Source organism: Rhinopithecus roxellana, chromosome 3 (genome assembly GCF_007565055.1).
Source record: "Rhinopithecus roxellana isolate Shanxi Qingling chromosome 3, ASM756505v1, whole genome shotgun sequence".
NCBI classification, from domain to species: Eukaryota; Metazoa; Chordata; class Mammalia; order Primates; family Cercopithecidae; genus Rhinopithecus; species Rhinopithecus roxellana.
Genome location: NC_044551.1, coordinates 31,893,488 through 31,905,691, shown reverse-complemented (window position 1 = coordinate 31,905,691; position 12,204 = coordinate 31,893,488). Strand labels below are relative to the sequence as shown.

General features: G+C 41.7%; 1 protein-coding gene across 2 annotated transcripts in view; it reads left to right on the top strand.

The window, feature by feature from the left end:
• The first annotated feature begins 2,113 nt into the window (after nt 1-2,113).
• CLINT1 (clathrin interactor 1) overlaps nt 2,114-12,204 on the top strand; it is a 77,157-nt gene continuing 67,066 nt past the window's right edge. For both annotated transcript variants that reach the window (XM_010363404.2, XM_010363402.2), the window contains exon 1: nt 2,114-2,354. In XM_010363404.2, coding sequence (XP_010361706.1) covers nt 2,314-2,354 — 41 coding nt within the window. In that variant the 5' untranslated portion in view covers nt 2,114-2,313. The remainder of the gene's footprint in view (nt 2,355-12,204) is intronic.

The window sequence follows — 12,204 nt, the reverse complement described above, 5'->3', positions numbered from 1 at the left end:
CTTATTTATGCAAAGTAGTTTCTCTTTCTTATCTCCTCTGGCCACATTCCATCTCTGGGATCTTGAGCTGGATAGTCTTTTCAACAAAACAACACAAACTTCTTATTTGAAAGCCCTATTCCTCTATCTCTGCTCATCTTTACCTGCCTCTCCCCACCCACCTCTCCAACTTACTTTGTATCAGCCCAAGTACTCCTATCATTACAGAACTCTGAGATAACTTTGGATTTCTGCTTGTTGTACTTTTCTGCCTATCAATTCCTTCAACCTTGCTTCTTTCTCTTGGGGCCTCAATCCGAAAGCCTTACTGAAACGTTTTTCAAAGCTGCTTTCAGTAATTAAGTGAATGCAACTTGGAGAGGGTTTCCTGTAGTCTCAGCTAGTTGAGAGACTGAGGTGGGAGGATTGCTTGAGCCCAGGAGTGTCAGACCAGCTGGGGCAACAGAGTGAGACCTCCAACTCAAAAAAAAAAAAAAAAAAAAAAAAAGAGGTGGTTTGACTTGAGGGACCCGGGTCAGAGGTTGTTTATTTGGGATTATTGTTACCTAGCTTCATGACTAGCAACCCTCAATTTCACTTCTTTGTGAATCAGAGTCTTTATCTGATCCTTTCAAGGGATCCTCCCATTTCAGCCTCCCAAGTAGCTGGCCTCACAGTTGTGTGTCCCAACACCTGGTTGTTATTTTATTTTATTTTATTTTTTGTAAAGACGGGGGGGTCTCACTTTGTTGCCCAAGCTGGTCTTGAACTCCTGGGCTCAAGTGATCCTCCTGCCTCGGCCTCCCAGCCTCCCAAAATGCTGGGATAACAGGCGTGAGACACTGTGCCCGGCCTGTAATGAACTATCGTAGAACCTAAGATTAGCCTTCAGGCTTTTGCATTTCTGACAAACGGATGGCCCCACCCAGACCAGCCACTCCTCTGCTGGTCCTCCACCCAGAAGCCGACTCAGCAAAGGAGAACCATTTTCCACACTCCTCTGATTGCATCCCCAACCAATCAGCAGCACCCATGCCCTAACCCTCTGCCCAACAAACTATCTTTGAAAAACCCTAGCTTCCAAATTTTCAGGAAGATTAATTTGAGTAATAACTCTGTCTCTCAAGTGGCGTGGCCAGCTTCATGTCAAACTCTTCCCTGCAATGGCTTGGTTGCAGCGAATTGATTTTATCTGTAAAGCGGGCAGAAAGAACCCGCTAAGCGATTACCCTATATGCAATTGCCTTAAATGTTTCCTTGATTATTACATGTTTCTTCCAATTACCTTTAAACTCCAAGAGAGCTGGGTCTCTAACTGTATTCCGCACTTCTGGAACACACAAGATGCCCAATAAATATTTGTAGAATGAAAAGAACTGTAAAATTTCATCAGACGGATCAAAGGAAACTTAAGGTTGCTTGAAGCTTTAACAGGAGCATTGATAAAAATAAGTGGAGAAGGAAGTGATGACAAGCATTGCAACAAAGCAATGAAAGGAATGTGCATATTTATCCTTAAAAAAACACAAACCAGTCACATATATGCGTATGTGTGCGTGTATATATAATGTTGGCTTTTTAGTTTCCCTTGGAGTGTGAACTGAGTTTCTGAGGTTTATAATAAAGTATTTAACAAGGATTTCAGGTAGTTGTCTAAATATAAAACATTGTATAATAGAATTAGAGCAGAAAAGGATTTAGAATACAAGTTCTTCAATTTTACAGGGGTGGAAACTAAGGCCTAGAGATCTAAGTGTACTTGGGCATTGGGAAATAAATACAGCGATGTGTCTGTCGATGAGGAATACATATGCCAATCACACTTCTGTATAATCATTACTAATAACATAGCAATACTGCCTTACATTTGAAAAGTGTTTGAGTGTGACTAGATCCTGCACCTGAAACTTGAGCGTGATCAGAATCACCTGGAGGATTTGCAAAAGCACAGATCGCTGGGCCTCACCTCCAAAATTTCCGGCTCGGTAGGTCTGGTACAGGGGACTGGGAAAGCTTGAGAAAAATTATCCCAACTCCTCTTAGCTCTCGCAACTGAACCGGCCCCGCTCGGCACTCAGGGAAAACTACAAGTCCCGGCGTGCCCCGCGCGCAGCGGCGGAAAGCCGGGCACTTCCGCTCCACGCAGCGCCTCTGCTGCCGCGTCTCGACGTGTCACCGGCGGCGCCGCTGCTGTGGCAAAGGAAGGAGCTGACTGGGGGAGTTCTAGGCGGTGGGCGGCGGTGACCCCGGCCTGGAACGGCCCCGGTACGGAAGTGTTCCAGGGTCCGTGGGGAGCAGGAGAGGGAGGCGGCGGCCCGTCCCGCGCGGGACACGATGTTGAACATGTGGAAGGTGCGCGAGCTGGTGGACAAAGCGTGAGTATCGGGGGGCAGTTGTGGCCGAGGCCCACGTGGGGGAGGGGGGAGGGGGAGACGGAGCTGGCCTTGGGCTAGGGGTTGCCCACGTCACGCCCCCCGGCTCTGCCAGTCCCATCATGGCGGCGACCCACTCCTTCCCGGCCCCGGCCCTCATCCCCGCTGGCGAGGCTGGGGAGGGACCCTCCCTCGTTTTAAAAAACATCATCTTGGCCACCCTTCTCTCCTTTCCAGGCCTTCCTGTCCCTTCCCCTATTCCAACCCCTGGGTGCCGACGCTTTGGTCATAAGGGGCGCGTTGTTTGACGCTGGGTCACTGCCCTGGCCGGAGGACTGTTTTGGCCCCAGGCTATGGGCTTTGCCTCCTGGGGAGCAGAGAAGGTTTGGGGTTGGGGGGCACAATGCACTGGTTCTCTGTGTCCCTCAGGGTGTAGTACGGAGAGACCTTAGACCTGGTTGGATTGTGTCTTTTACCTTCTTGGCCTCCTCTTAATTCCTAATGAACCTGAAGTGTTGGAGTGGGTGTTAGTAGTGTAACAAGTGGCTATTGTGGTCAGCCTGAAGTTACTCAAAAAGAGACTCATCCTTTGCTTTTCTAACACTAGTGAAAGTAGATCACTATATAACTTCTTGCGATTTTTTCTTCTGTTTCTTTTTCCACTACACATCATTTTTGGTGTGCTACCTGTTCCATTCGATTAAATTAAGAGGTCATTAAGAAATTTCCCCTTAAGAAAAAAACGCAGTTTTACATCCTGTTGATCTGCTTTTAAAAGCAGGTAAAACGACCAGTACGTAGTTGATTTCCTTTAAGACTGAAATAACTTCAGTCTCTTACTTGCACAAGGAAAACCTTAACTTTTAAAATGAGTATAATCAGATATAACAGTGGTTAAGTAAGGTCTTCTAGGCCAGCAGGAAATAAAGTTTAAGAATTTAGGCAGTCCTCTTCCTTTTGGGTTTTAATGATTATGCAATAAGTGTGGTGAGAAAAACAGTTCATTTGTGCCACCCACCTAACCTAAAATCAGGAAGTATAGATAACAAACTGTTTTCTTGACACCAGGAAACAAAGTAATTTCCAGTGCCTTGTCTGATACATGAGATAGAACTTAGAGCTTGATCATATTTTTATATTTTCTGTGCTACTAAGAAGGCAATAGAGTGCCCAAGGAGCATAGGTTTCAGAACCTGCAAAGCTGGGTTCAAGCTTTGTAACCTTAGGGAAGTTACTTATCCTCACAGTGCCCTAGTTTTTTCTGGTTCAAAATGAAAATGCAACAATACCTACCTTAGCAAATGTTTTGCATTTAGAGATAAATCTCTTTAAGAGAGAAGCTTCAAGTTTGAAAAGTGATTTGCTTTAATAATTTTCCTTTATAACAACTCATTTGGCTATTAAGGCTTCAGCTGTTTATTTTGTACTCTTTAGCTATTTATATATTCTTTGCTTTTGCTTACCAAAGTTGAAATAAACTAATAGTTCTTTTCCAGATCCAGGTTCATTGGCTTTTTTTTAGTATATTGTGTAAAGATTAGGATATCAACTTAAATAGTTTTTTAAAGGCCAAAAGAAGACTAAAAGCTGCCTTTTTTTTTTTTTTTTTTAATTTTGACAGGGTCTCATTCTTTTGTGTAATCATAACTCACTGCACCCTCCAACTCCTGGATTCAAGTGATCCTCCCGCCTCAGCCTCCCAAGTGGCCAGGACTACAGGCATGCACCACCGTGCCTGGCACTGCCTCTTTATTTCTAAGTCAGAGGTCAGCAGAATAAAACCATTAAGAAACACCTTGTTCTCTTAGAGGACTAAATTTGTGGTACTTAAAAATTTGAAGAGGCTGTACATTGTTTGTAAGACAGAAATTGAGGCAGTATTCCTACTATTGTTGTACCTTTCATATTTGCTTATCACACTTGTTACTAATCTTCATGGGCTTTAGGTTAAATTTACCATGTAAGTAGTTATGTAAAGGAAAAGCTATTGTTGAAAAATATTATCTGTCTTTTTACTACCCAATTTAGGATGTAGACTTCAACCAGATTATTCGAGAACATAGAAGAATGTTGCCACCAAAGACTTTTTAAGGCTTTTGTGGGTGTCTGACACATTAAGATTAGAACATGAGGTTAATTTACTGATGAGTACTCGGGATTTTAATTTTCGTCTTTCACTGGCAAGAAGAGAAGAAATTCTTCCACCCAAATGTAAGCATCTTACAGAACTGTGGATCTGTTAGACTGTGCACCTTATAATGCCATAATAGATGTGCACCAGATCCATAGAATGGCTGGTCTGATTATCAGAGATACAAAATGATGAAGGAACTTGCAAATGAAGAAACAGTGAAGCGATTAAGGACTATTCAGATAGGTAGATCAATAGAATGAGGGCTTATATGAGATAAAGATTAGGGGGTTTAACTATCTCGTTCATATTCTGGCATTACCTTTTTAATTAGCTGTATGTATGATTTGAGACAGAATCACATGAATCTCCAGATGTTGCATTCCTTATCTGTAAAATGAGGGGACCTGGCTAGAGTAAGACTTTTTCCACCTTTAATGGCTATTGGAGAAATGTGTTTCGATCAAGGAAAAGTAGTTGGAACTAGTTTTTACAATAGCAGACAAATTTTTTAGCCATTATCCTCTGTAGGCAATTTAGGCTGAAAAGGGAAATTTTCTTAAAAAGTGGTAATAAGTGTTATACTTAAATATTTTGTGCAGTAAATACACACCATGACTCAGGAAGACTAGGACTTTTAGTGTGTATTGATACCCAGTGAGGTTTTACTTCAGAAAAAAAAAAATGTACTCTTTGAAAAATGTGTTTCCTGGAGCCACTCTTAGATTCAGTATGGTAGCGGCTCTTAAGTATGATGATGTATTTATTTTACCTTATTTTATTTTTTTTTTGAGACCGAGTCTCGCTCTGTCGTCCAAGCTGGAGTGCAGTGGTGCGATCTTGGCTCACTGCAACCTCTGCCTCCTGGATTTAAGCGATTCTCCTGTCTCGCCCTCCCAAGTAGCTGGAACTACAGGTGTGTGCCCCCAGACCTGGCTGATTTTTTTAATTTTTAGTAGAGACGGGGGTTTCGCCATGTTAGCCAGGATGGTCTCGAGCTACTGACCTCATGATTCATCCGCCTCGGCCTCCCAAAGCGCTGGGATTACAGGTGTGAGCCACCGCGCCTGGCTCTTTTTTTTTTTTTTTTGAGATGGGGTTTCGCTCTTGTTGCCTGGGCTGAAGTGCAGTGGCGTGATGTTGGCTCACTGCTGCCTCCACCTCTGGGGTTCAAGTGATTCTCCTGCCTCAGCCTCCCTAGTAGCTGGAATTACAGGTGCCTGCCACCACAGCCATCTAATTTGTGTATTTTTAGTAGAGACAGGGTTTTGCCGTGTTAGCCAGGCTGGTCTCGATCTCCTGACCTCAGGTGATCCATCCATCTCAGCCACCCAAAGTGTTGATGATGTATTTCAGACATTGGCTTTTGAGACCTTGAAGACTTTCTGGAAGTGGGGGCATATTTTCCACAATCGCTGCACCTCCTAGTGGCAGTAGAGGGATTTGTTTTGCACAACATTGTGGAACTGAGAGGAAGCAGATAAAACCATAGGCCTGCCAGAGCTTGTGATGCCAGTATCTTCCCACTCGTCAAGTTGCATAAAAGGCGATGTGGCAGGAAAGGATAAGTGGCACCATTCCCACCAACTAGGAGCACTAGCTTAACCACTGTCATCCTATGACCTGTCTGTCTTTACTTGTGGCTGTAATAAAATTGGACATGTTTATATTTTGTCATCCTATACATGGTAAAATTGAAAGTTGCTGTGGTTCTATTTTCTCTCCAGGTTTGAGGAATGTAACGAAGATGACACTTCATTACATAGTAATGGTAGTGGTAGATCAAAACTGCTACTTATTTGGTTAAGCTCAGCAAATCCTTCTCTTTCCTTGCAAGGAGTAATATTAGTGGTAAATCTATTTCATCAGTGGCCCGTCCCCCCTTCTTTCTTCGGAGACAGTCTCACTCTATCCCCCAGGCTGAAGTGCAGTGGCGTGATTTCAGCTCACTGCAATCTCTGTCTCCTGGTTTCAAATGATTATCCTGCCTCAGCCTGCCGAATAGCTGGGATTACAGGTGTCTACCTCCATGCCTGGCTAATTTTTGTATTTTTAATAGAGATGAGGTTTTGCCATGTTGGCCAGGCTGGTCTCAAACTCGTGACCTCAGGTGATCCACCCACCTCGGCCTCCCAAAGTGCTGGGATTACAGGCATGAGCCACCTTGCCCAGCCTCAGTGGCCCTTTTTATGATAGTGATTCAGACAGCTCTGGCTTAGGTCCTAAGGCAACAGCTATGGGTAGTCCATTTTAAGTTATTCTTCTAAGCATAGCTTGCATTTTCCCTCATAAGTTGATTTTTATTAATGTATATTTGCGTGGTTTTAGTTCCTGAATGTTTAGATAATGTAATAGAGTTGTAGAAACTACTGTTCTAGTCTCCTGACTCCAGAGGGAGAAACTTTGCTTTTATGAAGAATAGTACATTCATTCATTTTAACAGACAATACATTTATTATTTACTGGATTAGTACTCTAGTTTCTTTTTATTTTTTATTTTTGAGACAGGGTCACAGTCAGTTGTCCAGGCTGGAGCACAGTGTCGCAAACACGTACACTGCAGCTGGGACCACAGCCATGCCTCCATGCTTGGCTAATTTTTAAAAATTTTTTTGTAGAGAAGGGTTCTTGCTATGTTGCCCAGGCTGGTCTTGAACTCCTGGGTTCAGGCAGTCTGCCTGCCTCAGCATCCTGAAGTGCAGGGATTACAGGCGGGAGCCATTGCACCTGGTCTAGTACTCTATTTTCCGAACTTGAAACATTCAATACCTGCCTTAAAGAACCTTGCCACTACAGATATGCTACAACTTGAACGGATTATTTGTTTTTCTTTTCTTTCAGTCTTCAGATGTCATCCCCTTTATTTTCCTTATCTTACCAGTAAATCTCTGCTCAGTTTGCTTCTTGGAATTTGAAAGCAGAGATGGTAAGATAGTTGTCAGCTTTTCTAGTCTTCCCATGTCAACTTTTCTTTGAACCAACTGTAAGTAATTGTTATTGCTGAAACAATGAATTAAGTATTCTCCTTTTCTAGTAACTGGATACAAGTAGATACTAAGAATTTAATTCCAAAGAAAGATGAGTTTGGTTTATTTCTGCTAGCATTTCTTAGGGGTAATTTTCTGTAGTTAAATCTATTTAGTACTACTGTCAGGGTGCTTTTAAAAAGTACTTAACTGCCTCTTACATTTTCTTGCACGCTTTAGTTTTAGTTTACAAGCAGTTTTTCTTTTTTTTTTTTTTTTTTGAGAAGGAGTCTCGCTCTTTTTGCCCAGTCTGGAGTACAATGGTGCGATGTCGGCTTGCTGCAACCTCTGCCTCCTGGGTTCAAGCAATTTTTCTGCCTCAACCTCCTGCGTAGCTGGGATTACAGGCACGTGCTACCATGGCCGGCTGATTTTTGTACTTTTAGTAGAGACGACATTTTGTCATGTTGGCCAGACTGGTGTTGAACTCTTGACCTCAGTTGATCCGCCTACCTCAGCCTCCCAAAGTGCTGGGATTACAGGCGTGAGCCACTGCGCCCGGCCTACAAGGCAGTTTTTCATCTGTTTACTGATAGGTCCATTGACAGTACTTAGCCTTTTTTATTTTGAGTGCCATTTGCTAGTACTCAAGGTTTCACAGTATGGCTCCACAGTTGAATCTTTTTCTGTACTTTTTTTTTCTTGAGATGAAGTCTTGTTCTGTCACCCAGGCTGGAGTGCAGTGGTGTGATCTCAACTCACTGCGACTGGCCTCCGCCTCCCGGGTTCCAGCGATTCTCCTGCCTTAGCCTCCCGAGTAGCTGGGATTACAGGCATGCGCCACCATGCCCAGCTAATTTTTGTAGAGATGGCGTTTTGCCGTGTTGGCCAGGCTGGTCTCGAACTCTTGACTTCATGTGTTCCGCCTGCCTTGGCCTCCCAGAGAGCTGGGATTACAGGTGAGAGCCATCATCCCTGGCCTTCTGTATTCTTACATTATTTTCCTACTTGTTTCCAATGTTTGTTTTAGTGAAGATCACTTTACAGATTCAAAGTACGTTTTTAGTACTTTTGAAGGTTCTTATATACAGTTAACCTTTTAGTCTCAGCTACCTTTGGTGACAACATATTTTACTGTTTAGTCTTCTCTGTTTTTCAAGTTAACACTTCATGTGAGCTTTTCTTGTTTGGCTTGATTATGTGTTTGTCCATCCATGTATTTTTATAATAATTTGCTAGCCAAACGTACTTTGCCACTAAGGTACCTCCAGATGGTGATTAATAAATCTGGGACTAGCTAGTGGTTCACAGGTGAGAACTGGATTGAAATCTTAGTTCTTCTACTAGAAACGGTGATCTTATGTGTTAGAATGGTATCTTTATTTCTCTGTAAAATGGAGATGATATTTTACAGGATTGTGAGGATTAAATGTGAAACAGTATAGTACTTGACATACAGTAAACTCTTGAAACATCTATTACTATTATTACTGTTACACACAAAACAGTATAATACTAGAAAAATCAAAGGAATACAGTGTTTGAGAAAATAAAGATATCGTTGTCAGACTAGGTTATTTACAAGTATGTAGGAACTGTATCTTCATCCATGAAGTCATTATTTTCAGTGAGTACTCTCTCTTAAGACTCAGTGTAGCCTACACATAGGACAGCTTATTTAAATACCTCTGTTGTTTGTGCCTTGTATTGTTTTTGCTAAATCATAAGTGGCTTCCACTTTAATTTTGCAAAGCATATTGCAGAAATACCCTTTCAAAAGACATGTTGAGGAATAAAGTCTTTAGAAAGACACGTTGTGAGTTCCATCTGCCAATTCTTAATATTTTGTCTAGCTTGTTTTGTGTATTCTCAAGAGTTTAAAGTAACTGCTAATGTAAAACATTTCTAAAACCTAAAAAGATTTATTTTATAAATGCACATTGAAGCAGACAATTTATTCTTGAGACCGAACAATATCAAGAAAAATAATTCTCTAAAATATGTGATACCAAATTCATGGTGTTTGACAATGGGCGAACAGTACATACAAGGAAAGCACATTGGAGAAAGGGCCTTCCGGTTATTCAACCCCTCTTCCAAATTGGCAAGAAATTATTTTGGTTTTTTCAGGGCTCTTTTGCCTGAAAATTAAGTACAGGTAAAGGAACGTAATATATTCCCATGTTAGAGCCAATTTATAGCTATTTATTACTCATGGATATATTTAGCTAACAAATTATTAAATGCGAGTGATTTTGTTAATGTGCAACAGTGCACATGAATGGTTTGTACTTCATTTAAGAAGAGTCTAGTTAGCTAATTTTAGATTTTTTTTTTTTTTTTTTTTTTTTTTTTTTTTTTTTTTTGAGACAGGGTCTTGCTCTGTCGCCCAGGCTGGAGTGTAGTGGTGCCATCTCAGCTTCAGCCTCCCAAGTTTAAGCGATCCTTCCAAGTAGTTTAAGTGATCCTCCCAAGTAGCTGGGACAATAGACACACACCACAACGCCCAGCTAATTTTTGTATTTTTGGTAGAAATGGAGTTTTGCCACATTTCCCAGGCTGGTCTCTAACTCCTGAGCTCAAGCAATCTACCCACCTTGGCCTCCCAAAATGCTGGAATTGCAGGTGTGAGCCACTGTGCCTGGCCTAGGATATTTGTTTTGACGTGAATTTTATTTAGCTTCTCAATTCTTAGGACAGTGTTTAAGTTCTAGATAACTTTAATATAAATAATCTTTTATTACAATTTTGCATGCACTCACCATTATGTGGTAAATGTGCGTGTATGCTTTTTCAACAATTACTGAATGAAATGTTTCAAAAATTCTCATTCAAATAGGCTATATTTTTATAGTAGAAAAAAAGGCATGCATTGAAAATTCAATTTTGGTGTTTTTTGTTTTTGTTTTTTCCATTTGTTTTCATGCATTTTTAGTAAGTCATTAAAGAACAGTGCAAGGCCAGGTGCTGTGGCTCACGCCTGTAATCCTAACACTTTGGGAGGCTGAGGAGGGAAGATCTCTTGAGCCCAGGAGTTCAAGACTAGCCTGGACAACACAGACCTTGTCTCTACAAAAAAATTTAAAAATTAGCCGGACATGGTGGTGCATGCCTATAGTCCCGGCTATGTGGGTGGCTGAAATGGGAGGATAACTCGAACACAGGAGTTGAAGGCTGCAGTGAGCTGTAATCGTGCCACTGCACTCTAGTGTGGGCAACAGTGAAACTTTGTCTCTCAAAATTTTTTTTTAATATGAAAAAAAGGACAATGCAAATAAGCATACTGAGCCTTTTTCTATTAATTTTTCTCATACTCATTTTTCATTTGTCACTTTTTAAAGTGACTTAGGTTATACGGATGAAATTACATGTCTTAATTTGTAGTTAAACTCCATGGTTAAATAATACTTTTTTTTTTTTTGAGACAGGGTCTCACTTGTCACCCAGGCTGGAGTGTAGTGGGACGCACGCTCTTGGCTTACTGCAGCCTTGACTTCCTGGGCTCAATCCATCCTCTCGCCTTAGTTCCCCAAGTAACTGGGACTACAGGTGCGCACCACCATGCCCGGCTAATTTTTTGTAGAGAAGGGATTTCACCATGCTTCCCAGCCTGGGCTCAAACTCCTGAGCTCAGGCAGTCCGCCCACCTAAGCCTCCCAGAGTGCTAGGATTATAGGCGTGAGCCACTGCACCCAGCCAGTAATATCCTTAGTTTGATGTATTTGGCTTATAAGTTCAGTACTGAATGGGCTTTGAAGGATGGTCTGTTTCTCACGAAGCCATGTAAAATGTTTAGCCCTATAGTCTGCTGTCCACTCAGCAGCGAGAGGGATTCTTTAAAAATACTAAGTCAAATGGGTTCAGAACTCTCCAGTGGCTTCTCATCTCATTGTTTACTGGCTTGTACAGATCTGGCTCTTTGCTGCCCTGCTCTGATCTCTTCTCCCACCGCTGGCCCTCACTTTCTCTGTTCTGTTCAGCGGACCTCCTATATTACATAGTATGCACTCACACTCATCACTATTTTTTTCTGTGCTTGCCTTCCCCTGTTACACGTATTCATCTGCTGCCTCTGATATGCAAGTTCCTTGAGGGCAGGAATTTTGTTTTGTTTACTGCTGTATTACTAACACTTAAAACAATTATGACACAGTAGGTGCTCACATATTTTGGAATGAATACATTACATTTGGTAAGTTGATATTTGTTACAGAGGATATCCTTTAAATCCAGATATTTCTAATAATAAAAGCTAATAGTTATTGAGCATTTGCCATGTGCCAAGAACAAAGGTGACAACATTGTTATGTTCAGTTTTCTGGTGAGGAAATTGAGCGCAGACTGCCAAGAGCGTGTCACAGATAACACATCTAGAAAATAGTCTAGATTTAAATCTAGATGATATACTTTCAGAATACGTATTTAACAGTTTATGCTAATCTTTTACAAGACATCATATAAACAAAAAATTATTGTACAGGCATATCTCAGAGATATTCCAGGTTTAATTCCAAACCACTGCAGTAAACTGAATATTTGAATAAAGCAAGTCATACAAATTTTTAGTTTCCCAGTTCATATAAAAGTTATGTTTCCGGCTGGGCCTGGTGGCTCACGCCTGTAATCCCAGCACTCTGGGAGGCCAAGGTGGGTGGATCACCTGAGGTCAGGAGTTCAAGACCAGCCTGACCAACATGGTGAAACCCCGCCTCTACTAAAATTACAGAAATTAGCCGGGTGCTGTGGCGTGCACCTG